This window comes from Lupinus angustifolius, chromosome LG12 (assembly GCF_001865875.1).
Source record: "Lupinus angustifolius cultivar Tanjil chromosome LG12, LupAngTanjil_v1.0, whole genome shotgun sequence".
NCBI lineage: Eukaryota > Viridiplantae > Streptophyta > Magnoliopsida > Fabales > Fabaceae > Lupinus > Lupinus angustifolius.
The window spans coordinates 9,188,052-9,215,107 of record NC_032020.1 but is presented as its reverse complement, the minus strand read 5'-3'; the positions used below and the strand labels follow the sequence as shown (position 1 = coordinate 9,215,107).

At 35.2% G+C, this 27,056-nt stretch overlaps 2 protein-coding genes across 3 annotated transcripts in view; both read left to right on the top strand.

Annotated features, from left to right (window-relative positions):
* Positions 1 to 6,410, top strand: part of LOC109361758 (protein SRG1-like) — a 13,483-nt gene extending 7,073 nt beyond the window's left edge. The window contains exon 4 of the mRNA XM_019607298.1: positions 6,062 to 6,410. Within this exon, the coding sequence (XP_019462843.1) occupies positions 6,062 to 6,343 (282 nt within the window). The 3' untranslated portion in view covers positions 6,344 to 6,410. The remainder of the gene's footprint in view (positions 1 to 6,061) is intronic.
* On the top strand, positions 17,212 to 26,688 carry LOC109362931 (IAA-alanine resistance protein 1). 2 transcript variants are annotated; one of them, XM_019609029.1, is made up of 12 exons: positions 17,212 to 17,613; positions 18,274 to 18,357; positions 18,447 to 18,496; positions 19,723 to 19,774; positions 21,049 to 21,168; positions 23,136 to 23,398; positions 24,391 to 24,540; positions 24,618 to 24,725; positions 25,450 to 25,551; positions 26,054 to 26,098; positions 26,176 to 26,363; positions 26,398 to 26,688. In XM_019609029.1, exons 1-11 carry the CDS (start codon positions 17,286 to 17,288, stop codon positions 26,329 to 26,331), a joined length of 1,458 nt encoding a protein of 485 aa, XP_019464574.1. In that variant the 5' UTR covers positions 17,212 to 17,285; the 3' UTR covers positions 26,332 to 26,363; positions 26,398 to 26,688. The 2 variants fall into 2 exon arrangements, with proteins under 2 accessions (XP_019464574.1, XP_019464573.1); XM_019609028.1 differs by having other exon boundaries at positions 26,176 to 26,688.

Below are 27,056 nucleotides of genomic sequence, written 5' to 3'. Positions count from 1 at the left end.
CAGTTAACCGATAATGGAACGAATAACAGAGCTTACAGATTTTATATCAGAGTATTATCCAGTATAGCACAAGTACAAAATGTATCAATTAATTCCACTATGCCAAATAATCGATTAAAAACAGTAAAGATGTGGTGGGCATACCAGAACCTGAAGTGGTTAGGACTCAACCCCCCCAACCCCCAGGTGGCAACTTTGTCATTCAAGACATACAGGAAATGATAAATCCCTCGGCAGCCAGAGATATGAGGTTACTAGGTCGGCTCTGGGCAAATGATAAAGAGGAGGAGGGTGAGGAATTGAGGGAGGACTCATACACTGAGGTTCTCTCAAAATCTCAAAAGAAAAAATTAAGGAAAAGAAATAGCACATAAAAAGTGTATAATACCCGCAAGAGTGACTACTTAACCCCTTCCCAATGAGAGTTATCTATTGGAACTGCAGGGGATTTGGCAACCTCAAAACAAGGTTAGTTCTCAAGACTTTCTGCCTGGATCTCAAACCGGATTTGGTTTTTCTTTCTGAGCCTTGGATTTCTTCGGAGGCCCTTTCCCCTCTATATTGGTCTACAATGAATCTAAAGCTTTTTGTGAAGAATGATAGGTACCCTCAACTGCCTAATATTTGGGGAATTTGTAGAATTGACCTGGTTCCTTCTGTGATAGCCAATTCTAGGCAGCAAATTTCCATCTCCTTAACTGATCAGGACTCCACCTTTTTCATTTGTGTTGTGTATGCACATACCCACTATATTCATAAAAGACTTCTTTGGGATGAGATTAGAGACATCATGGCTACTACTCCTGGCCTTTGATGTTGCATTGGGGACTTTAATATGGTGCTAGGAGCTAATGAACATCAGGGCTCTGTTGTCCCTCCTACTTTGCCTTCTGAGGAGTTTAAGTCCTTTTATGACGGCTCTAACCTCATTCATCTCTTGAGTAGAGGTGCTCAGCTCACTTGGTTTAATAAAAGGAGAGGCAATGCTCTCACTGAGAAGAGGTTGGACAGATGCCTCTGCAATGCTGATTGGCTTGCTTCTTGGAATGAAATTTTCTGCTGTACTTTGACTAGAATCTCCTCTGATCACCACCCCCTTCTCTTGAGTTTCTCCTCCTCATCAATCTCCAGAATTTCTGCTTTTAGATTTCATGGTATGTGGCTCCAGCACTTGGACTGCAAAAGAGTGGTGGCTGAAGTTTGACAATTGGATATTAGAGGCTGCCCTATGTTCATTATCTCTCAGAAGCTCAAGCTGCTAAAAGAGAAGCTCAGGAACTGGAACAAGAATGTTTTTGGTGACTTACATCTCAGGGTTAAGGCTTCCCTTGCCTCAGTTGAGTCCATCCAGCAATGCATTGACAACTATGGCCCTGATGAGGATCTTTTGGACCAAGAAGCTATTGCTCAGCAGGAGTTGCTTCAAGCTCTATTGGTTGAGGAAGCTTTTTGGAAGGAAAAAGCTAGAATGAATTGGCACACCAATGGTGACAGGAATACCAGTTTTTTCCACAGAGTGGCCAAGGTTAGGCAAAACACCAAAGCCCTCACCATGTTAAAGGAGGGGGACAACATTCTTACAAACCATGATGACATTGCCACCCATGTTTTGGATTATTTCACTGTCTTGTATGCCTCTTCTAATAATGTTGTCTCTAATGGCCTGATCAGTTCTATTATCCCTTCTTTGGTGACTGAGGAAGACAATTTCTTGCTCACCAAGCATCCCTCTAATGAGGAGATCAAATCTGCTGTGTTCAGCATGAAGGGGGATGGTGCCCTTGGCCCTGATGGCTTTGGTGGTTGCTTTTTCCAGGCTTTCTGGGAAATTATAGGCCAGGATGTGTGTCAATCTGTGGCCTACTTTTTCTCCAACAATTGGCTTCCACCGTAACTGATTCTGTTTTCCAAGCTTTTCAGTTTCAACAACTTTTCAAACAGTTAGGTTAATCGATTAACGTAATGCCTTAATCGATTAACAACATTTAAAAACGTGTTGCAGTAGCAACCACTTTTCAAAGCAGTTGGGTTAATCGATTAAAGTATTAGTTAATCGATTAACAGCATTTTTAAATGTGTATTTTTAACTACAAAACCTCAAATACGTTATGCACTTAGTTCATACATGTTTAACACTTAGTTTATGCCTAGAATGCACATATACATGTATTTATGTAATGCATGAACATATTATGAATGACATATCTCAAAGATGAAATGATTTAAAAGATTTATGCATATGAGACATGTATTAGGTGACCTAAGCCTTTGACTCAACTTAAACTAGATTCTAGTCTAAGCTTAGTACCAATTAAAGACTTAAGCACGTTGATTTGTTGGTGATCTTCAAGCTCTTATTAGCACAAGTTGTCCTCATCAAAACCATGACATATAAAGAGAGCTTTCCAAAGTGTTCCTCTTGACATGCACACTTTCATCCCTTGCCTCAGTTGAGTCCATCCAGCAATGCATTGACAGCTATGGCCCTGATGAGGATCTTTTGGACCAAGAAGTTATTGCTCAGCAGGAGTTGTTTCAAGCTCTATTGGTTGAGGAAGCTTTTTGGAAGGAAAAAGCTAGAATGAATTGGCACACCAATGGTGACAGGAATACCAGTTTTTTCCACAGAGTGGCTAAGGTTAGGCTAAACACCAAAGCCCTCACCATATTAAAGGAGGGGGACAACATTCTTACAAACCATGATGACATTGCCACCCATGTTTTGGATTATTTCACTGCCTTGTATGCCTCTTCTAATAATATTGTCTCTAATGGCCTGATCAGTTCTGTTATCCCTCCTTTGGTGACTGAGGAAGACAATTTCTTGCTCACCAAACATCCATCTAATGAGGAGATCAGATTTGCTGTGTTCAGCATGAAGGGGGATGGTGCCCTTGACCCTGATGGCTTTGGTGGTTGCTTTTTCCAGGCTTTCTGGGAAATTATAGGCCAGGATGTGTGTCAATCTGTGGCCTACTTTTTCTCCAACAATTGGCTTCCTCCAAATATTAACTCCAACTATGTGGTTCTCATTCCTAAGCGCCCTGAAGCTGATAGAATTAAGGACTTTAGGCCCATTGCTTTAGCCAATTTCCAATTTAAAATCATCACTAAAGTCCTAGCTGATAGACTTGCTCTAATTGCTCCTAAAATCATATCTCCTCAGCAAAGAGGATTCATTAAGGAGAGGCATATTCATGAATGCATCTGCATTGCTTCTGAGGCAATCAACCTGCTTGATCACAAAGTGTTTGGGGGAAACTTGGCAATCAAGCTCGACATCAAAAAGGCTTTTGACACTCTTGACTGGGGTTTCTTGCTGGACACTCTTTCTGCTTTTGGCTTCAACAGTAAGTTCACTGACTGGATCAGGATCATCCTTCACTCAGCTAAGCTTTCAATTAATGTCAATGGGCAATCTGTTGGGTTCTTTTCCTACAGAAGGGGAGTTAGACAAGGTGATCATTTGTCTCCTCTGCTTTTTTGTCTAGCAGAGGATGTCTTCAGCAGAGGCATTTCCAAGCTAGTGTTGGAGGGTCAGCTATGTCCTATCTCTGGCCCTGCTAATCTTTGTACTCCTAGCCATGTGTTGTATGCTGATGACATCCTCATATTCTGTAATGGCAACAAGAGGAATCTTATGGCTCTCAAGAAGTTGGTCATTGATTATGCCCAAGCTTCAGGTCAACACATAAGTATCAGCAAGTGCAAATTCTACTCTACTATTGCCTCTCCTAGGAAAATCCTGGCTTTGTCTTCAACTCTTGGTTTGTCTCATGGAAGGCTCCCTTTTAACTATCTTGGTGTTCCTCTTTTTAAAGGGAAACCAAGGAAGATTCACCTCCAAGCAATTGCTGATAGGATTATCCTCAAACTAGCTACCTGGAAAGGTTCCTTATTGTCTATTATGGGCAGAGTTGAGCTTGTCAAGTCAATCATTCTAAGCATGCTCACCTATAGCTTCCACATCTATGCTTGGCCTTCCAACTTGATTCAGAATTTGGATAAGTGCATCAGAAATTTCATTTGGTCTGGGTATACAAGCACAAGGAAAATTGCTACTGTGTCTTGGCACAAGGTTTGTTCCCCTACAAATTCTGGTGGCCTAGGCCTGAGATCCATCAAGGCTATGAATTAGGCTGCTCTGATCAAACTTGCATGGGAAATGTCCTCTTCTTCCCAGGAGTGGGCCATCCTTTATAGGCACAGATTTGGGAGGGGCATCTATCCCTCTCAGAGATACTTCAAATCCTCCATTTGGCCTGGCATTAAAAGCAATTGGCACATTGTTATGTCTAATTCCATTTGGTTGGTTGGAGAAGGGAAAAGCATCCATTTATGGCTGGACAACTGGTTGGGATCTCCTCTGGTGGAATCCCTGCACATCCCTGATGAGTTCCACCCCTCTCTTTTATCCAAGGTTGCTGACTTCACTCAGGACTGTAAATGGGTCATTCCTAAGCTAATCCATGATCTTTTCCCTCAGATTGCCTCAAGCGTTGTTGACACCATCATCACAGACAAGAATGATCAGTTTGTTTGGCAGTGCACTATGGATGGCTCTCTGCCTCTTAAAGCTGCCTATAACTATATCAGGCCCAATGCTAACCATATGAACTGGTGTAGGATTATCTGGTCTGATTCTATTCCCCCATCTAAGTCCTTCACCACTTGAAGGTTGTTCCATAGGTGAATGCCCACTGATGAGAATCTCCAATTAAGAGGGTGCTCTCTAGTTTCAATGTGCAACCTCTGCAAGGCTAGTAGTGAAACTTCTGATCATCTGTTCCTCTTGTGCCCCTTTGCTATTGACCTTTGGCAGTGGATTGGTGGCATTTTCCACATTCAAATTGACATTTCCTCCATAGCTGCGATCCTATCCAGGTGCAATCTTCATTGGAGCCCTCAAATCAAGGGTGTTCTTGCTGCTGCAATTGTTCACACAGTGAACACAATCTAGCACTGCAGGAACTTTTGCAGATTCCAAGACTCCTGGACTACTCTAGCTATGGCAAAAGCCAAAATTAAAATGGGCATTTCTATGTCGGGGAATCTCTCCAAGCTTTGTGCCAATGGTTCTCAACACGATTTCAGTATTCTAAGGAACTTAAATGTTTCTCCTCACTACTCCTCTGCCCCCTCCACCACTGAGGTGGTGTGGTACACTCCCTTGCCTGGATGGATCAAAATCAACTCCGACGGTGCTGCTCATGGCGCACCTGGCCATGCAGGAGGTGGTGCAATCTTCAGGGACAACCAGGGTGACTTCTTAGGATCCTTTGCTTCTTACATTGGCATTACAGACTCATTGTACTCTGAGCTAAGGGCTGCTATCCTAGCAATTGAGATTGCTCACAACAATGGTTGGATAAAAATTTGGCTTGAATGTGATTCTATGAATGTTGTGGATATTTTCAACGGCAAATTCCAAGTCCCTTGGAAGCTTCTTAACCAATGGTATCTTTGTCAAAGGCATGTTTCTGCTATGGAGTTTCGAGTTTCTCATATTTACAGGGAGGGAAATACTTGTGCCGATAAGCTTGCTTCGTTTGCTATTTCTTCTAAATTGTATACTTGGTGGGATTCCCTGCCTAGTTTCATTTTGCTTGAATTCAATAGGAATAGATTGTCTCTTCCTAATTATAGATTTAGGAACATGTAATATCTCTCTCTTTGCACTTTGTTCTGTTTTCCTTCTTCATTATATTGGGGTGTTTCACCCAACCTTTAAAAAAAAATTTATTTGGCCGAAAAAATTACATCAAAATTTGATATAGATTCATTTATGTTAAACTAATATTTTTTGTATAATTAAGGGTATCTACTTATCTTATAAGTTCTTTTGGGTATATGATTGTCCCTCCCAACAAATGTTACTTTCATAAATCGACGAATATTTGACTTTTTGATTTATCTGATGATCCAATATTGTTATCTTACATTACTAGACCAATATAAATTCTAATATGAAAGTTTGTCTCTGCCAAAACTTTGAATACATAATCATCTAAAGTTTAAATCCTTACAAACATTTTGACCTTATTTATAAATTATTTTACAGATTATGACTAATGGAATTTATCGTAGCATTGAACACCGAACAGTAGTTAATTCTGAAAAAGATAGGCTGAGCCTAGCCACATTTTACAACCCTAGTATGGAAGTAATTATTGGTCCAGCATCAAGTCTAGTTACTCCAAAAGCACCAGCAAGGTACAAAACAATTAGTGTTCCAGATTACTACAAGGGATACCTCTCAAAGGAACTTCGTGGAAAGTCACACCTTGATCACATGAGGATTCACACTGAAAATGAGAAAAATCTTGAAAGTTTAAAAATTTGATGGATCTATGTTAAAGATAATATGCATTTAATTATTAAAATAAAATATATCCTCGTACTAAAAGATAAGTTATCCTCTTCAGTTATTAAAATTATGATATATGCACTAACTTATCTTCTGGTATAAGAAGATATTTTATTCTCTTTTAATTAATTAGTATTTTTATGTTTTATATGTTTATGTCTCTCCTGAAAATAAATAAGGTTGTAATTGAGACTCTGATACACCATGTTGCTATGTTTATGTTTCTCTACATTTGTAAGTTGGGAAATGTATGTTCAAGCACATTATGAATGTACTTAGTTTTCAATATGTTATCGAGAAATAAAGAATCTTGTATTTGTGTTATTCAAGTAGATTTAGAACAACTATTACTTTCTCTATATTAAAATAGGAAGTCATTCACTTAAATAATAGCTCAAACATTGCACTTCAAAGCACCATTCAAAGATGCAGTTAGATTTTAAATTTGTTTGCCACTGTTTATCTTGAAAAATTAAATACTGAAAATGATACTGATCATTTTGAAAATCTTCTAAATCGTAAATGATTAAGCTATAGTACTATTTAGAGTTGTTTTAAGACTTTCAAATATAACTTACACTTAAAACTAAAACAATTTTTTTAGTCAAAGAATGAACTTAGTACAAAATGAAAGTACAAATAATAAATGGCATAAAACTTATTCTGGTTCACTTTCAGTGCCCACTCCCAATAAATTTGTATTTTTCCTATATATCTTTTTGGTACTATAAAATATATTCTTTCATTCTATACAACTAATCTTTTTGGAGTGTGTGACTGTCCCTTTCAATAAATGTCACTCGTAGAAATCGTACCATCGACACTTTATTATTTTGGGGGATCTAGCGGGTCTTCCCCCACTTTACCAACACTTGTTAGATTTACCAATATAACATAAGAAGATTATAATGATAAGTTGTCTTTGAACCCAACTTCATCCAAAATCTCTTAGCAAATTAAAGAAGTAGCAATAGCTGAAACTAAAAAATCACTCTCTTACAATAGATTATTGTGTGTTAAGTTACGTTAGATGAGAGGGCTTAGAAGAAGTCTTTAGTGTTAGGTATTAGTGACAGAATACACTTAGAAGGAGTTGAATATGTGTCTCGGTTCTCACTTACTGCTATTTGCACCAAAGTGGAAACTTGCCCAATTAATCGATTAAAGCTATGACTTAATCGATTAAGTCACACAGAATTAGCAGTTATTGAATGGCTCAATTACACAACCAATTACAGATTATACAGAAATGATATAGCAGATATATTTGAACATAAATGATCTTTATTTGGCAGTAATATTGTATTCAAAATATCAGCTACAATAGGCAAGTAAAAGCTACTTAAAACAATAAAGAGATAAGAGAAAGAAATAACCTGCAACAAAGTTTTTATTCTAGTTCGTTTTGTGGTCCACTGTAAAACTACATTCAGTCCTCCCTCTGATCTGAGAGATTTTCTTCACTAAAATTGAAGTCAATGTATCTTACATACACACTTCCAATTACAAGACTTTGAACGCTACCTTCTTGAATTCCCAGAACCTCTACCTTGGTTTGACCTTACCCAATCACCTAGGAAAACCTTTCCTACGATCCAGCCTCAGCCAAGAGTATGTTCTAAACTCAAGACCTCCAAGTCTTGGTGAAGACTCTCTGATCTCGTTGGTGGTACGACACCAAGAGACGATTTTCCTTGTTACACAAACAACACAAAAAGCAGAGTATTGTGAAGCACAAAATAACTTAAATATTACAAGAAAGAACAAGCTATAAACCATATACAGATCTCACAATTACTAAGAATATGTATAAGATCAGAATCATGAAGAACATGTAATTTCTACCCTTAAGAAATCTCTAAACAGTAATGAAAGTATCATGCACGAACGAGATAGAATGATGAACACATTTGATCATATGCAATGGATGACATGTTAACCTCTAAGCATAATACTATCTCACTCTAATCTCACATACAATTCTCTCTGCCTATATGACATACAAAGAATACGATAATATGCAACTTAGCAATTCTAAAATGAATGAATGAATGTATGTAGCATGGTGTAAAAACATAGTTTATATAGAAAAGCTATTTTGCACTCAGTTAATCGATTATGTTGCCTATTAATCGATTAACGGACTGTTATAGAGTAACTGAATTCTGTTTTTCAGTTATCTGTTGAAACTTTAAAAACTGTTTTCACGTTAATCGATTAAAGATTCTCTTAATCAATTAACTGACATATTTTCAGTTAAGATATTAATTGGTAAACTGCCTATATGTTATACTTATCAACTATACATGTTTTACCTTTATGTTATGCCTAATATGCACAAATAATATGTATGATTAATGCATGAACATATAATAAACTAGATGGAACTTAACCTTTATGTTTTATCTTTTAGACTTTGTGAGATTTGCATCTAGGTTTACCTAACATAGACTCAATAACTAAGACACATCTAAGACTCTAGTCTAGACATGAAGCTCTTGAATCTTTGGCATGTTGATTTGTTGAGTTATCTTTATCTTTCACTAAGTCATTTGTCTTCATCAAAACATAGGCAAGTTAAGTGCTCTATTGACACATTGCACTTTCAATCTCCCCATTTTTGATGATGACAAACTCAACACCAAATTTTGTTTTGATGCATAACTTGAAGATGTTCACATAATGTATGGTTGTTGATTTCAAAGTTGAAGCGCATAGCTAGACAACGAAAGATGAATATTATTTACAAACTGCACACATTAAACAACAAAACAACCTTTCTCTCCATTTTGACATTATCATAAAGATAAACTAAATGAAATTTTGGTCAAAAGTAAGAAGATATATGAAGTGAACTCAAACTGTGATTAATCAATTAATTGACCAACAATTATACATTTTAATCGATTAAAAGGATAGTTAATCAATTAACTTGCATCACATTTGAAGAATCAAGAGGTTTTTGGATTTTAAAAGCATGCAAAGATATCTAACATTTATCAAGCAATTTTTACTCAAACACATATACATTTTCATGTTGTCACACAAGATCATGAGTCATAATAGGAATATAATGCATTCATAACAAGTATACATTTTGAAGCATAGAAGACATTAATCATACGAAGCATATAATAACATTTTTAGACGATTTTAATCAAGATAAATTTTATCAAGAATTCCAAGTTCTCTTCGAAGAACATAGAAGGTATCTCGTGAGAGAGGCTTGGTGAAAATATCAACCAATTGCTTAGATGTTTCAAAAAATTCAAGTACACAATCACCTTTTTGTACATGGTCACGCAAGAAATGATGTCTAATTTCAATATGCTTGATTCTAGAATGCAAAACGGGATTCTTGGATAGGTTTATGACACTTGTATTATCACATTTTCTAAGAATCTTTTCTAGGTTAAGTCCAAAGTCCTTAAGTTGCTGCTTTATCCAAAGGATTTGAGCGCAACACACACTGGCGGCAATGTATTCCGCTTCAGCGGTGGACAAAGCAACACACACTTGCTTTTTACTGTGCCATGCAACTAAGGAACTACCAAGTAAATAACAAGTCCCACTAGTGCTTTTCCAATCCAACTTACATTCTGCAAAATCAGAATCGGAATACCCTACCATGGATAATGAGGTATCCCTAGGATACCATAATCTCATATTAGTTGTTCCTTTTAAATATCTCATGATTCGTTTTACAACAGTATAATGTGAATCTTTAGGCAAAGCTTGAAATCTAGCACACATATAAAATCTAAACATAATATCGGGGCGACTTGCAGTTAAATACAGTAATGAGCCAATAATCCCACGATATTTGGTTACCTCAATTGCTTTTCCCTTTTCATCTTTATCTAGATAGCATACGGACGCCATAGGTGTTGAAGCATCTTTACTCTTTTCCATATCGAACTTCTTCAGTAACTCTTTGCAATATTTTGATTGATGAATGAAGATGTCACTTTCCATTTGTTTGATTTGAAGTCCAAGAAAGAAGGTCAGCTCACCCATCATCGACATCTCAAATTCACCATGCATTAACTCAGATTTTTTTACACAGAATGTTATTAGTAGATCTGAATATTATGTCATCAACATATTTTTGAACTAAAGCACATGATTATCTAATCTACGAATAAAGAGGGTAGTATCAACCATACCCCTCACGAACCCTTTTTCCAAGAGGAAAGAGCTCAATCTATCATACCAAACTCTGGGAGCTTGTTTCAGGCCATAAAGGGCTTTGTTGAGCTTATATACATGATTCAGATACTTAAAATTTTCAAAGCCGGGAGGTTGATCTACATATACCTCCTCTTGAATGTAGCCATTCAAGAAGGCGCTCTTGACATCCATTTGAAAGAGCTTGAAGTTCATAATTGATGCAAAGGATAAAAGCATCCTTATGGCCTCTAATCTGGCTACGGGAGTGTAAGTCTCGTCATAATCGATGCCCTCCTTCTGGTTGTAGCATTTGGCCACTAAGCGAGCTTTATTTCTAATTATCAAGCCAGATTCATCCAATTTATTATGAAATACCCATCTAGTATCAATCACTGGATGTTCTTTAGGCTTAGGGACCAAGTCCCATACATTATTACACTCGAACTGGTTTAGCTCTTCTTGCATAGCACCCCAATGCACATCCTCAATGGCCTCATCGATGGTCTTAGGCTCGATTTGAGATACAAAAGCAACAAAGTTATAAAAGTTATGTAAAGAGCTACAGGTTACCACCCACATAGTTATATCACCTATCACTTTATCGAGTTGATGATCATTCTTGGTCTTCCACGCGATTGGTAAATCCTGATGCTCATCACTGATGCTCATCTTGTACAATTTGCTCTGCTTCTACTTCTTTGTCTTGGTCCATGTCCTTAGAGTATTCTTCTTCCAAAGCACCTGCAACATCATTAGACAATACCTTCCTCTTCTCTTTTGGAGAAGATTCGTCAAAATGGACATGCACAACCTCTTCTACTTGCATTGAATATTTATTAAAGACTCGATAAGCTTTACTATACAATGAATACCCCAAAAATATACCATCATCAGCTTTTGGATCAAATTTACTTAAGGCTCTTTTTCCATTATTTAATATAAAACATTTACACCCAAAAGCATGAAAATGAGAAATATTAGGTGTACGACCTTTTAAAAGTTCATATGGAGTTTTTGAAAAAGTAGGCCTCAAGAGTATACGATTAATCACATAGCAAGCTGTATGCACTGCATCAGCCCAAAAATATTTAGGAACCTTGCTTTCATTTAGCATGTTTCTAGCAAGCTCCTCTAAGACTTCATTCTTCCTCTCAACAACTCCATTTTGTTGAGGGGTACGATGGACCGAAAATTAATGCATAATGCCATATTTATTACAAAATTTATCAAATAAATGGTTTTCAAATTCGCCACCATGATCGGATCAAATATTTACTATCTTATGATTAAACGGGTTTTGGATTTGCTTGGTAATGTTTTTGAAAGACTTAAAAGTGTCGCTTTTGGACGAGAGAAATAATGTCCATGTGAATCTAGAGAAATCATCAAGATCACTAAAGCATAAAAGCTACCACCAAAACTCATAACATGTGATGGTCCAAACAAGTCCATATGGAGAAGCTCCAAAGGTCTTGTTGTGGATATCCCATTCTTTTAAGCAAAAGAGTTTTTAATTTGTTTACATCTTTGACAAGTGTCACAAGTTTCCTGAGTTTTAAAATCAAGTTTTGGCAGCCCATCAACCAAATTATTTTTAGACAATTTATCTAGATGTTTTATGTGAATATGAGCGACACGCTTATGCCAAAGCCAGATGTCATCCTCTTTAGATATAAAACATTTTTAAAATAGAGTAGTGACATCCTCCAGATTAACCATATAGATATTATTTATACGATATCCGACAAACTTAACTTTATTAGATATATTGTCACAAATAATACAACACTCAAAATCAAAAGATACATGGTTACCTTTATGGCATAGTTGGCTGATACTCAAAAGGTTATGTTCCAGACCTTCAACATATAACACATTTTCGATCACAAACTGATTTGAGTTGCCAATTGTTCTGTGTCAAGTATCTTCCCTTTGTTGTTGTCTCCATGAGTGACAAACCCTTTTTCTTGCAAGGATAGATCTAGGAATTTTGAAAATCTTTTTGTTATAATTTCCATAATCTGACATTTTCCAAACACCATAGACGTTTTTTTATTTCTGTATCCATGAACAAAAAGATGATGGATTGTGTTAAAAAAAATAAGAATTGTATTGTTTGAAGTAACGAGTATTTTAGTATATTATTCTTTCATTTTAATTTTTAGTTAACGATGTTATATCAAATGAGGGTATGTGTAAGTGTAAAAAGGGTTAATATTTGTAGTTTTATTAAAATTCATGCCAAGTCCATATAATTTATTCTATAATTTAATAATGTTTAGTGTAAATGAGTATTTGGACCCATATTCCGTAAGAGGTTGTGTGAGATGGGGACATTGGGTCTACACTTGATGTATGGACTTGGTCCAAGGATGTGACAAAGTGTGTGATTCACCTACTGACTCAAGCTCCAATGTTGTTTTTGGGGAAGTAATTGGACGTTTGGATCAACTGTTAAAATGTGGTAAGAGCCATGAAAATAAAGCTTCTTGATGAATCAAGAAGTGTATAAAAGAAAGCTTAAAGAAGTTTAAAGAAAGAAGAATAAGAAACAAAGATTGATAATATTCTCATTGAATGAATTGAATTGATTGAATAAGAAGTGAGCCAAAAAGGCTTATTTATACAAGAGAAAAAATGAAAAGAAAGCTTGTAAAGCAAATAACTAACATAAACCTAACTTGCTAATTTCTCACTTTCTAACCAACTATAATCTTCCAAAATAACCTATCATATATCTTTTAATAACCCCCTCAAGCTGGTGAGTGAAATTTTTTAGTCTCTAGCTTGAAATTGATTTAAAGTAATAATAATGCTTAACCATCCATGACAGAAGCTATATCATCAAACGCTTAACCATCCATAGCAGAAGCTATATCTTTGCTTAACCACTATGGACAAAAGCTATCCATCCAATGCTTAACCATCCATGACAGAAGCTATATCATCAAACGCTTAACCATCCATAGCAGAAGCTATATCTTTGCTTAACCACTATGGACAAAAGCTATCCATCCAATGCTTAACCATCCATGACAGAAGCTATATCATCAAACGCTTAACCATCCATAGCAGAAGCTATATCTTTGCTTAACCACTATGGACAAAAGCTATCCATCCAATGCTTAACCATCCATGACAGAAGCTATATCATCAAACGCTTAACCATCCATAGCAGAAGCTATATCTTTGCTTAACCACTATGGACAAAAGCTATCCATCCAATGCTTAACCATCCATGACAGAAGCTATATCATCAAACGCTTAACCATCCATAGCAGAAGCTATATCTTTGCTTAACCACTATGGACAAAAGCTATCCATCCAATGCTTAACCATCCATGACAGAAGCTATATCATCAAACGCTTAACCATCCATAGCAGAAGCTATATCTTTGCTTAACCACTATGGACAAAAGCTATCCATCCAATGCTTAACCATCCATGACAGAAGTTATATCTGAGCTTAACCATCATGGACAGAAGCGAACCAACCATTAATGATGAAAGAGAGAGAATAGATCAGAACCTTCATCCTAATGAGATGCTTCTATGATGAATAAGAAAGATGGGTAAATGATGAAGAATAATAAAAGGATGTAATCTTGTATAGGATAAGTTGGTCATGGTACTCCATTCTTGAAGAGCTTGAGGATATCAAGAAGCTAACTGATGCACTTGAAAAGAATTCTTGACCAAAATCAAACTCATTTGATCTGAATTTGAAGGTCGATGAAGAAGTTGATAATGAAAAATTTAGGGCCATAAGTTGAAAAGAAACATTAGATGTTGAAGGACAACGTTGGAGCAATCAAAGAAATCAAGATAGTTTTGCCACATGCAGCATTGTCACCCATTAGAAGCAAGATAACACTAATGAAGGTCATTGAGATGAAAAAGAAAGCACCACCATGTTCTTGATTGTTGAAGTTTTCCATGAAATCCTTCATGGAATCATAAGCGGAAGCTATCAAAAGATAATTATGCTCTGATATCATGTTAAAATGTGGTAAGAGCTATGAAAAGAAAGCTTCTTGATGAATCAAGAAGTGTATAAAAGAAAGCTTAAAGAAGTTTAAAGAAAGAACAGTGAGAAACAAAGATTGATATTATTCTCATTGAATGAATTGAATTGATTGAATAAGAAGTGAGTCAATATGGCTTATTTATACAAGAGAAAAGAATGAAAAGAAAGCTTGTAAAACAAATAACTAACATAAACCTAACTTGCTAATTTCTCACTTTCTAACCAACTATAATATTCCAAAATAACCTTTCATATATCTTTTAATATCTCCCCTCAAGATGGTGAGTGAAAAATTTTAGTCTTCAGCTTGAAATTGATTTGAAGCTTGATTTGAAGTAATAACAACGCTTAACCACCCATGGCAGAAGTTATATCATCAAACACTTAACCATCCATAGTAGAAGCTATATCTTTGCTTAACCACTATGGTCAGAAGCTATCCATCTGATGCTTAACCATCTATGACAGAAGTTATATCTGAGCTTAACCATCATGGACAGAAGCGAACCAACCATTGATGATGAAATAGAGAGAACGGATCAGAATCTTGATCCTAATGAGATGCTTATATGATGAATAAGAAAGAGGGATGCTTCTATGATGAATAAGAAAGAGGGGTAAATGATGAAGAATAAGAAAAGGATGTAATCTTGTATATGATAAATTGGTCATGGTACTCCATTCTTGAAGAGTTTGAGGATATCAAGAAGCTAGCTTATGCACTTGTAAAGAATTCTTGACCAAAAACAAACTCCTTTGATCTGAATTTGAAGGTCGATGAAGAAGGTGATAATGAAGAATTTAGGGCCATATGTTGAAAAGAAATATTAGATGCTGAAGAACAACGCTGGAGAAATCAAAGAAATCAAGATAGTCTTGCCACATGCAGCATTGTCACCTATTAGAAGCAAGATAACACTAATGAAGATCATTGAGATGAAAAAGAAAGCACCACCATGTTCTTGATTGTTGAAGTTTTCCTTGAAATCCTTCATGGAATCATAAGCGGAAGCTATCAAAAAATAATTATGCTCTGATACATTGTTAAAATGTGGTAAGAGCCATGAAAAGAAAGCTTCTTGATGAATCATGAAGTGTATAATAGAAAGCTTAAAGAAGTTTAAAGTAAGAAGAATGAGAAACAAAGATTGATAATATTTTCATTGAATGAATTGAATTGATTGAATAAGAAGTGAGTCAATATGACTTATTTATACAAGAGAAAAAGAATGAAAAGAAAGTTTGTAAAGCAAATAACTAACATAAACCTAACTTGCTAATTTCTCACTTTCTATCCAACTATAATCTTCCAAAATAACCTATCATATATCTTTTAATATCAACCTCTCCTATTGCTCCAACCTTGCTAATAACTTCTAATTGGTGGGTGGTTGGGCATTTGAGCCAATGTTTGGTGGTACTCTCGTGAGTGAGATTGAATGAGTTCAACTCACTTGGTGAAAAGGCTGAAGTTGACATTGCTAGAGATATAAGATGTTCTTAGTGGGGTTGGTTTCTACACCAATATTGTAAGTGTGGTGGTTAGATTGGTATCAGGTAGTATTTTTTTTGATATATTGGAAAACAAACAAAGACAAAGGGACAAGAATTACATCATAGGGACAATATTCAACTGCGAGATAGGAAGCACTCCTACAAGGAGTAAGTCCCAAATTCTCGAATTCTCCTCCAAGCCTAAACTAAGCTTAGATAGAAAGTTTGTCATCATATTTCCTTCTTTGAAGATGTGTTGGAGTCGAACATCTGAATTTCTCTTGAGCAAGTCACCAATGCTGGTAATAAACTTTGATAGACAATCCAAACGAACTTGCATCCTAACTGTAATGATGTGAATAGCCTCGAGACAGTCACTCTTCATGATAACTTTTCATTGCCCAAAATTCCAAGCTAAGGTTAATCCATATTCAATAGCCAACAACTATAGACAATACCAATGTTTTTATATATTTTGGGGGTCATATGATAGTAGGTAGGAATGATAAAAATACATATGTTATTATTTATGTAATAATTATTAGAAAATATGTAAATATATTGAGGTACAAAACTAGTTGATCACCAACAAATATCCACAAGTAGGTGCAAGTTTGGATTATAGTAATAAGCACTTGTCTCCTCTAGTGCATTTGCCATCTCTAACATGATGAATTTTGAGTCATTAGTATATATATATTTTGTGAAAATATTTGAGAATTAGTAATATATGGAATAACATATGTAATTAACCATTAATTATTATATAAGAGTATTCTAAATAAACTAAGGTCAAAGCTCCATTTTGGGAACAAAGATATGATTAAAATACATTTTCAAAAAGATTAATTCATTACTAACTTTAATTATTAAAAAAAATAGATAAGAGATTTGTTAGCAAAAATTTATGGCTAGTAGATTTGATAGATTAAACTTGTGTGGTCATAAATACTATGATTGTAATATTTGATATCTATATATTATCAGTCTAAAAATTTAGACATAAAATTGTAATCAATATATTAATTACCATTTATTTGTATCACATGTTTTAAAGAGTTAATAACAATAAATGGTTGATATATAAAAATTGTATTGCCAATACACATCTCTTTCTCAAATCCTATTTTATTTTGTGCCGAACCCCATCTAACCCATAAGGGAATAGTTTGTTTGCTATATAACCTTGGAAGACTTGTGCAAATCACGCTCCTATTGCAATTCATCATGGAACTGCTTAGAAAAAGTTTTTATTCTTCATTGTTTCTTCTCGCTTTGGTTCTTGTTGGGTTCTGTTTGGATCTGACTTTTGCTCACTCTCATGACCATGACCATGGCCATCATCAATGTGGAGGACATGGCCATGCCCATGACCATGACCATCACCACGGCCATGACCATGCCCATCATCATCATGAGGATGCCAAGGAAAGAACGTTGCTTCCTGAAGAGTTAGCTGAGGAGGAGGATATGAAATTATATGGGTTTGGTTATCCCCATGATTATGACTATGATCATCATCACTATACTGAGGCTACTGAATTATCGGGTTTAGGTAAAAAAGATAAATCTTCTTTTGCCCTTATGCGTTTTTGGGCATTCGATTTCTTAGTTTGTTTCTTTTTCTTTGGTGTTTGTGTGCTGCAAAGTTAGCTTCTTTATGTTTATTTGAAGCACTTTGCTGTTAACATTAAGCTTCTATAAGATGGGTAGTGACTTGATTACAGGATTGTAATTTTGTGTTTGGATTAGCCTGTTTTGTGTCCGAATCAAAATCTGACTACGAGCGTTTCCAGAAGAAGAAGAAGAAAAAGAAAAAAAAAATGTTTTTTCCTTAAAACAAGCTATTCAAATCTGAGAATCAGGTGCATTGTGAATACAAGTCATTTCTTTGGTTTCACGCTTTTAGTGGAACCAAAACGTTTCAATTTTTAAGGTTTAAACCATGTCCATGCCTAGCATCTCAAGCGTTTCTACAGGCAGAAGTGGCAGGATACATACTCAATCGGGAATGTTAATTAATAGAGTTAGCCCGAGCTTATTTGCTAGTTGAACCTGTAATGTTGCAGACTTGAAATTGTGAAGTCCTCTATCTAGTGCATGTTGTTAATGAGTTGGTTGGGAGGGTGATACTTATAAACTTCTACATTTTCAGTTTAATACCGATGTACCCTCTTGGATAACTTCTAATGTTTTATTTTTATTTTTATTATAGCTCTTTGGTTGAATGCGTTAGGCTGTTCGTTTCTGGTGAGCATGGCTTCCCTCATTTGTCTGATTACCCTGCCTGTAATTTTTGGTAAGTAAATACAAATTGTTCATTTTTCAATGTAAATGGCCTATCTACAGTGCACAGAACTGAATACTCTGGGTTACCACTTATTTCAGTAAAAGGGAAACCATCAAAGGGCGTTGTTGATTCACTGGCTTTATTTGGGGTCAGGTTTCTTCTAGCTCCTTTCTCGGGCTTCATTATCTTAAATTCTTCTTTTGGTCGCATTCCTTTCACTTATGTTTATCATTGTCTGGTTTGAGAATTCTAATTGCATATTTGCATTACTTTTCATTTAAATTCATTTTGAAATAAAACTAGAAAATTCAGTTAAAAAAGGACCTTGATTACTATAATGGTTGGATAACTGGTAGTTATTTAATTTAAGTGAAAAAAAACTTAAAATTTAGGGTGTAAGGCCTCACTGTAACCCCAAATAGGCCAAAAGATTAAATATTCGATTTCTTGGAGTGACACTTGTTGGGAGGGCAACCATATACCCTGAAAGGGATTAGTGGGATACCCTTGACTATACAAAAAAAACTTAAAATTACATTTTGCTCAAAGTTTGTCACTGCCTGTGGGTAACACTATTTGGCAGTGTGCAATGTCTGCTGTTATTACAGATATTGTGGAATATCACAATTATTAAGGATAAGATTTTGCAGCTCCATTTTGATGAATAATAGTGATCTTTATACTTCATATATGGGGATCAGCTTTTGGATATCTTAGAGAGGCTTTTTTGTTATACATGCTAAGAAACTAATGAGCTTGCTTAGCTGGATGTGCTTTTCTGTCTGCACTGGGTTTTTTAGTCCTTAATTTATCCTAGGAGGATAACTTATTTTTTCCGCTCTATACTATCATTAATTTACGAGGAGCCTTATAGCCCACTTCACCACATGTAACAAGGATTGTTCTTGACCATTGGAAGCATTTGAGGTTTCTCTCTCTTTTTACATTGATTGTACAAGTTCCAGATTTTGATAACTATGACCTCATTAAGTGCCCTCCAAACTAAGTTTGATTCACCACAATTCTGATCATCCCAAAGAATTTTCCGTGTCATATGCATTCGATTTAACTTTGTAGATGCATACGTAATTGCCTACGATGTTAAAAAACCTTTCATATTGAGAACACATATTTCCTGGTGTGGCACTTCTAAGTTATTTTTTATTTAAAAGCTTGAATTGAATTAGTAAAAATCTGTATATGCCCAAAATCTGTGTGGCTCATGAGTGCCGGCATGCTACTAGCTTGGAAAACTTACTAAAGTTACTTTCTTGTCAATAAAAACATATGTAAATATAATTTTTTATTTTTCTTACTTCTTTTGTTTCTGTTTCACATTTTTTGTTCTATTCTCAATTACCACACCTTTTTCAGGCAGGAGCTATGCTGGGGGATGCTTTTCTTCACCAATTACCACATGCTTTTGGTATGATAAAACATCAGAACCTGTCTTCATTACAGTTAATGCCTTCGTTAATTAATTTTGTTATCAATGGTTGATGCCGAGCAATTTTCACTAATAAGTTTACTGGTTAAGTGAGTTCTTTGCTGTGTAAAGTTGTGCTTAAAAATACAACACTCGACCTGGGCCCCTCCCCCAAAATAAAATGCAGAATTGAATAATGTTAGAAAGAAATTTTGATTTCACTTTCAATATATCTCTTGACATCATTTAGATTTTGCTGCTGAAGGGTTCTTACTGTGCGTATGTACAGTTAAATTAATGTAATTGTTAATTTTCCATTATTTGATATTATTGAAGTTACTAAGGTCTCTCTCTCCTCTTGATTTATAGTAGCCGTGTGTGCATTTCTCTTAATATTTTTAGAAAGTAAATTGGTGTATCTGAAGTTTTTGAATCAACCAATTATTGAAGCATAAGTGAAGTGTTTGGTAGAGAAGGATTAAAAGTAGGGTACTGGATGATTTTCTTATTATTGACCATCCAATTTGGAAATCTGCCATGATTATGAGATTTTGGAGCTTAAGCCATTCAGCCTCATCTAGTTTTAGTTGATCCATCTCCTTTTCCCCAGTGAAGATTCGAGAAATTTAGGCATTGGTTCTTCTGGTGTGCTGTATGTAATTCCTATTGTCTCTTTGCTACTCATTTTCTTAATAGAGAGAAGTTTCCTATTGACTAGCCAATTTGGAAATCTGCAATTCACTTAAGGTCAAGTATTTTGTCTCGAGAGCAATAAATAGGTTGTATGATTGGTACTAATGACGTACTGCAGATTCAGGTCCCGTACAGCTCTTTATCATGTTATTTGTGTAGATGAAGTTCAGAAACAGCGATCCATCTATTTTTACATTGTCAGGCAGTTGTTTTCCTTTAGAAAATATTGTTTTGGCGTGTTTCAAGAATATTAGGCATTCTCTTCTATCTAGAGCAATTTCTCATGCTCTTTTTTAAATGTTTTGGAAGAAACAAGGCATGTATAGGCTGTAATTTGGTGTGCACTTCACTTTAGAAGCAAGTTTCTGTTTCTAATTTTCAGAGACTGGACAGCCGACAACCTTACCGAATTCTTGATTGAATTGATTCTCTGTTTCCTTGTTTTTTTCTTTTTCTGTTAGGGAGGATGTCTTAGCTTCCCATGGTTTTATTGTCTCCCTTTTCTTTATGTTAATATTTATTTTCCTACGTAAAAATGTGTTATTTTGTGTACATAAATATGATTCTCTTTTACTACACAGGAGGGGAGCACTCTCATTCTCATGATAATCATGAAGATCATGATCATGGTGGTAGTTCTGGACATGGACATTCACATTCACATTCTTTATCAGATCTTTCTACAGGATTGTCCATCCTAGGTTAGTAGTGATATGCTTGATGTTTCTTACCGACTATTTGTCGTTCACTTTGCACAGATATGTATAACTATTGGCTTTTATTCTACTAATTAATTTCGTAATTAGTTCATGTGCCTTAATTTTTTCTACCTGATTATGTTAGCATGGATGAATGGAAGGAAGTGTAGTATATTGCTATTTTTCTTGTTATTCTAGGATAGAAATATTGTTTCTTTCTCGAAGAGTAGATAGTGGTGATCATCTTCCTGTCTGTGGAATGCATCCTTCTCTTATCCATTTTTAGCATTTCCTATTTCTAGTTCTGCTTACTAAGTTGACGACTAGTGACAAAAAATACAACGGCATGATATGCTATGAAGCATAGACACAGCGTTTTGGTTAATATTTGACTGACCGATGTCTACCTAGGACACAAGAACAACACATGGACACAGCCAATTTAAAACTTAAAAAAATCCATTACCATTTAAAATAAAAAAAATTAATAATTATGTAATCAACAGAATTGATGATTAAATTTTAGGAATAATCAGTCAGCTGTCAATTGTATATTAGGTCAGCTAATTTATTGTACCTTCCTTATATAGGATAGTCAACTCGTATATAAGAGAAGTCACAGCATCTAACAGAAACATAGAGAATAAAACACGTATCTTTTCTAAAAAGGTAAAATACAGTGACATACCGAGTTACCAATTATCATTACCCAAGGCCAGTTACTTAGTTTCCACATGCCCTAGCCACACACATACATGGCTAGAGCATGTTAGTTTAGGAGAACTTTTGGCAAGTATCAAAAGAAATAATGCTCCATGTCTTTTGGGAGGGGCGTACAAAGTAGCAAATATTGCCACATGACATATATTAAGATATGGTAAAGTTGAAGCTTGTGCATATGTTACTATGAATGAACTGTGTATTGTTTCCTTAAATTTTCAATTTCTCTGTGTTGTGCGATGTGGTGTGTTTGCATCGTACAATTTTCAGAATTTGGCATGCGTCATTTTTAGAGCAATTCTACTTCTCATCTTCTAGGATACTAGTTCGTCATCTCTGTTGAGAGTTCATGCCTTTAAGATACGTTAGTTTCTTAAATGTTGTTTATGATACAAGTATCTGATTCAGTAATACAGTATTTCTTTTAAAATATAGGATATTAGGATATGGTATATTTTCACATATAAAATATTGCACAAAACATCATATACTTGAACATGCCACATAATGGTTACTAATTATTATTTTTTCACTAATTCCAAATAGGTGTCATTACATGATTCACTAATAGTATAACTCTGTCATCAAATTAGTTGGAGCAGATATAATTTGCAACTTGCTCAAGTCGTTGGAAATTTGTCAGGGTGTCTACCTCATCTTCTGTGCCAACTTATTAGCAGCTTCTATTGCTTCCAAAATCAGTCCTTTTTCTTGGAACATTCGTTTTCTCAGAAACCTTAATGATTGAGAAACTGTACATGATCCCTTTCTTGGAACCACTTTTTTGTTTGCTTGTATCTATTTCCCCCCTCTTCTTTGCTGGATAGGAGGATGTAATCTTTAAACAACTGAATCTTTACTTTTACATCATCAGTTCAAATTTTCACCCATTCTCCAAATAGGGATGTTTTTCTTCTTGCACATGATTCCTTGTCACACACGCCATTGATCAAAAGTATACAAGATATATTCTCATGATTTTCAGCTTGCCCATCTTTTCTGTAAGAAACTATCAAGAGAACCACGTTTTCATGAAAGTGAGAAATGAATTAGATTAAAATGAACAAAATCTTGAGGTTAAGGTTTTTCTGCTGTAGCTGTGATTGATTTTTTCATTATGTTAGTCTGAATTGTTTTCTCACTTTTATTTCCTCTCTCGGTTTCTCTAGCCAGTGTTTAATCATCAGACTTTTTTATACAGATCGGCTCCTAGCAGCACTAATTCTTACCATGTTTGCTGGTTCTTGCAGCTGGAATTGTGCTCTTTCTTCTTGTGGAGAAGATAGTGAGGTATGTTGAAGAAAACTCTGGAGGAGCTAGTTCATTGACGCATGGACATCACCATCATACCCACAACAGCAAGAAAAAACTGAAAGATGATAACAACTCTGGTTCAGAGTCTTCAAATGCAAAAGAGGAGAAATTGCTAGATAAGGAAAAAGAATCCGATCAGGCATCAAATGACTCTTTGAAGGGAGTTAATCCTGCTCAATCTAAATCCTCACTTAGAAAGGTAAAATGAGTGCTAGTATGTTTCTACATCTTACTGAGGTTGGAACACACAGCTCTTTATTGTGATGATGCTGGTCTAGCCATTGGTTTGGTTTGAACATAAATTCATTTCTCAAATATGCTTAGGACATTTACCTGTAAAGTGTAGACATTGTTTTTTCAAAATTCATATGTTTCGCTAGCAACAAGTGAAGACAAATAGGATAGTGGTATAGAGCATATGCAACCCCCGAGCAGCCAAAATAGGTTGGTCGCATAGGTTATATCTGGGATGGATGTAGAAAATAAATTATGTGGCGGCTAAAATTAAATTATAAATAAATATTTAATTTATATGAGGGTGAGCATCGACACAACAGTAAGGAGCAGCCTAATGACGTGAAGTTCACAGGTTCAGTTCCTAGGAATAGCTTCCCTGCTTCCATGGGTAAGGCTGCATACATTTGCTCTCTCAGGCCCCACTGGGTGGGAGGAGCCTCATGCAATGGGTTGCCATTTTCTAGTCACATCTGTCTTAAATATCAATTATATCTAATGTTTTTAAAATTCTCATGACAATTAATAAACATATTTTGATATTAAAATATTAAGAGGTTGTGCAAAATATTTAATGTTTCTTTGTCAATCTCAAAGGTGACATGCACAATTATCAAGTTTATGCTGCACACATTAAATATGCAAGGAATTCAATGTGTCTATATGGGCTAAAAATGAGTTTAAGACTTATTTGTGTTTTTTGAACTTGTATATTGTTTCAAATGTAAAATTATGGCGATCAGAGTTGATCCCTAATTTTGATTATCATATAATATATAGGGGGGGGGAGGCGGTTCCTGCTTGCCCTCTCTGAATTTATAATACTGTATTGGATTGCATCTCCTTATTTGTAGTACAATATTAGAGGCAAAACCTGAATAGCTTATTTTGCTTGGATGGATTATTGAAAGTGATGAGAAGTTTTTATCTAATGTATCATATATCCTTGTATTACAGAGAACTGGTAGCAATAAGACCAAAGGTGATAATCTGGATGCTAGTGCTGTAAATAGCTCCAAAGATAATATTGAATCCTCAAATGTTACAGAACCAGCTAGATCGTCAAGTCTTGTGTTTGGTTATCTCAATCTTTTCTCTGATGGAGTTGTAAGTTATATTGTCCTTTTGACTTATTGGTTGAATTGAAGCTCCCTGTATTCATGCAAAATTTGTTAATATTGCAGCATAATTTCACCGATGGAATAGCATTAGGTAGTGCATTTTTGCTTTATGGATCTGTTGGCGGGTGGTCTAGAACTCTATTTTTGCTCGCACATGAGCTTCCTCAAGAGGTTCAAGTTCATCCTTATTCTATCACGCATTATATTTTGCCTATTTGCAGAACATTTATTGCAGTATCCCACATAACGTAAATTGTAACAGATAATTTCCTAAATGCCTTGAAAATTCTGTATGTTTAATTTGACGATGTGTAGCAAATGTCTGTTTATATCCCTAAATTTGATATCGTTATTGTTTGTTTATTTCTGTTATTGCTTAATGTATTAAGCTAAACATAAAATGCTTAGATTTTTTATGAAAAAATTAGCACTAATCTGTTAGATATTTACAAAACTTTGGCGTCAAAATAGCCAAAACACATCATTCATCTAAGGACGCTAATGTGGTCTTCAAAATAATGTTACTATATTCTTGACACTGGCATTCATACGGGAGAATAAAACCTCGTGCTCAATACTGTACGGACTTCATCTAGTGACTTTTATCCGAATATATTATACCTATAATTCTTGTCACACCATCTGGTGAGTTATTTGAATATATATTTCTCGATATATTATATCTCATTGTCATGGCCACAAGAAATAGTCGTTATGGTCTAGCTTTTGTACTTTATTTCTTCAGAGCTGTTACATAACTTGAACCGACTAGCCTCCTTATTGCCTGTTCACTCTTGTTCTTATGCTAAGTCAATCTTCAACTTTTTCTGCATCAACTTCCATGTCGTGTCTTTCATACCAGAAGTTTTATGATATTTGTTTCTTTCTCATACAGGTCGGTGATTTTGGAATTCTAATAAGATCTGGTTTCAGCATACCAAAAGCTCTGTTCTTCAACTTTCTTTCAGCGCTTGTGGCACTTGCAGGAACTGCACTGGTTAGTTGTTCAATTGAGTGATCTGTTTAGTGGATCCACAAGATGATACACACATTTAAACAAAACTTGAAATGTTGATATTAACAATACTGTGATCACATTTTTATTTTTATTTTTGTAGTTAAGACATTATGGATTAGATAATGATTAGATTACCGAATTAATAATGTAACTGGAAGAGCTTAATTAAGTAATGAGTATAGGAGAAAGAAAAGGGTAATCAACCTTTAGTTATTCATATTAAATCTATTTTTTCGTACTAAAATTAAAATGAGATAAAGAAGAAACAAGAGACTCCTTATATCTAGGTCTATTATGATTAAATTTGGACGATTGTAAGTATCACATTTATGCTCATGTCTATGTCCTCCTTCCCATGAACAACAGACTGGTGGCTTTCCCGTCTTTCGCCTCTTTCGATTTGCTGCCCTTCGTTATCATTATTATCATGTCCAAGAGTCAATGTATAATGAAATAATAACTCATTGTTTTTTGGTGCCAGGCTCTGCTCTTGGGTAAAGATCCTGGACAGTCATCTCTAATAGAGGTAAGCAATGCTCCATAACAAATCTGTTAGTTGAGTTTTAAGTTGATTTTAGCAATGACATGTTTCTCTTTGAACAGGGATTTACCGCAGGTGGGTTTATATACATCGCAATTGCGGGAGTGCTTGCAGAAATGAATAACAATGGGAAAACAACACTGAGAAGTACGGCCGCTCATATAATCTCGCTGACAATGGGCATGGCTGTTGCCCTTGGTATTTCCCTTGTAGAGTGAATGAAATGTGGTATTTATTTCCCTTTTAGGATAATGAAATGTGGTATTTCACTTATAGAATGAATGAAATGTACTCCTTTTGAACTTCCATATCTTCATTCTTGATGTGCCAAACTGCCAATTATTTCATAAAAAGCATGCAGCCTGAGTGGAATCATGTCAATAATGTGCTTTCTGCTAAATGGTGGACCCAGAAAAGCATGTAAGGAAACTTGAACAAAATGATAGATCAAACAGAATGGGCAGGTTTAAACTTGCAATGACTACCTTACTCCCTAACATAGCAAACTTTGTATAGTGGTCAAAATGCTTTCTTCATTCTGATGCAAGTGAGATGAAAACACTGATTGTGTCTGATTCTTTGTTTTTTAGTTTTTGTTTTGTTATTTGTTTTCATTTCAAATTTCCAATGGAAATTGAGCCGGCACGCTTGCATTTGACAAAGGATCTATAGTAGTATAGATATTTAATACATTTTGATGGGAAGTGGGTTCTGATTTTGAATTTTCAGTCAAAGCATTTAGCTTAGAATCGATTTTTTGGAGAGGAATAAAGGAAACAAGAAAGAATGCTTGGAAATCCTTTCCCAATAGTATTTTCATAGTTCTTTTAAGTCTTTCTTTTGCTTTAGATACACAAATTTTTAGGATAAAAGTCTCTTAGTAATTGAGTCTAACTTTCCAATAAGAATACGTAACATGTCTGATGGTTTATAAATAAAAATA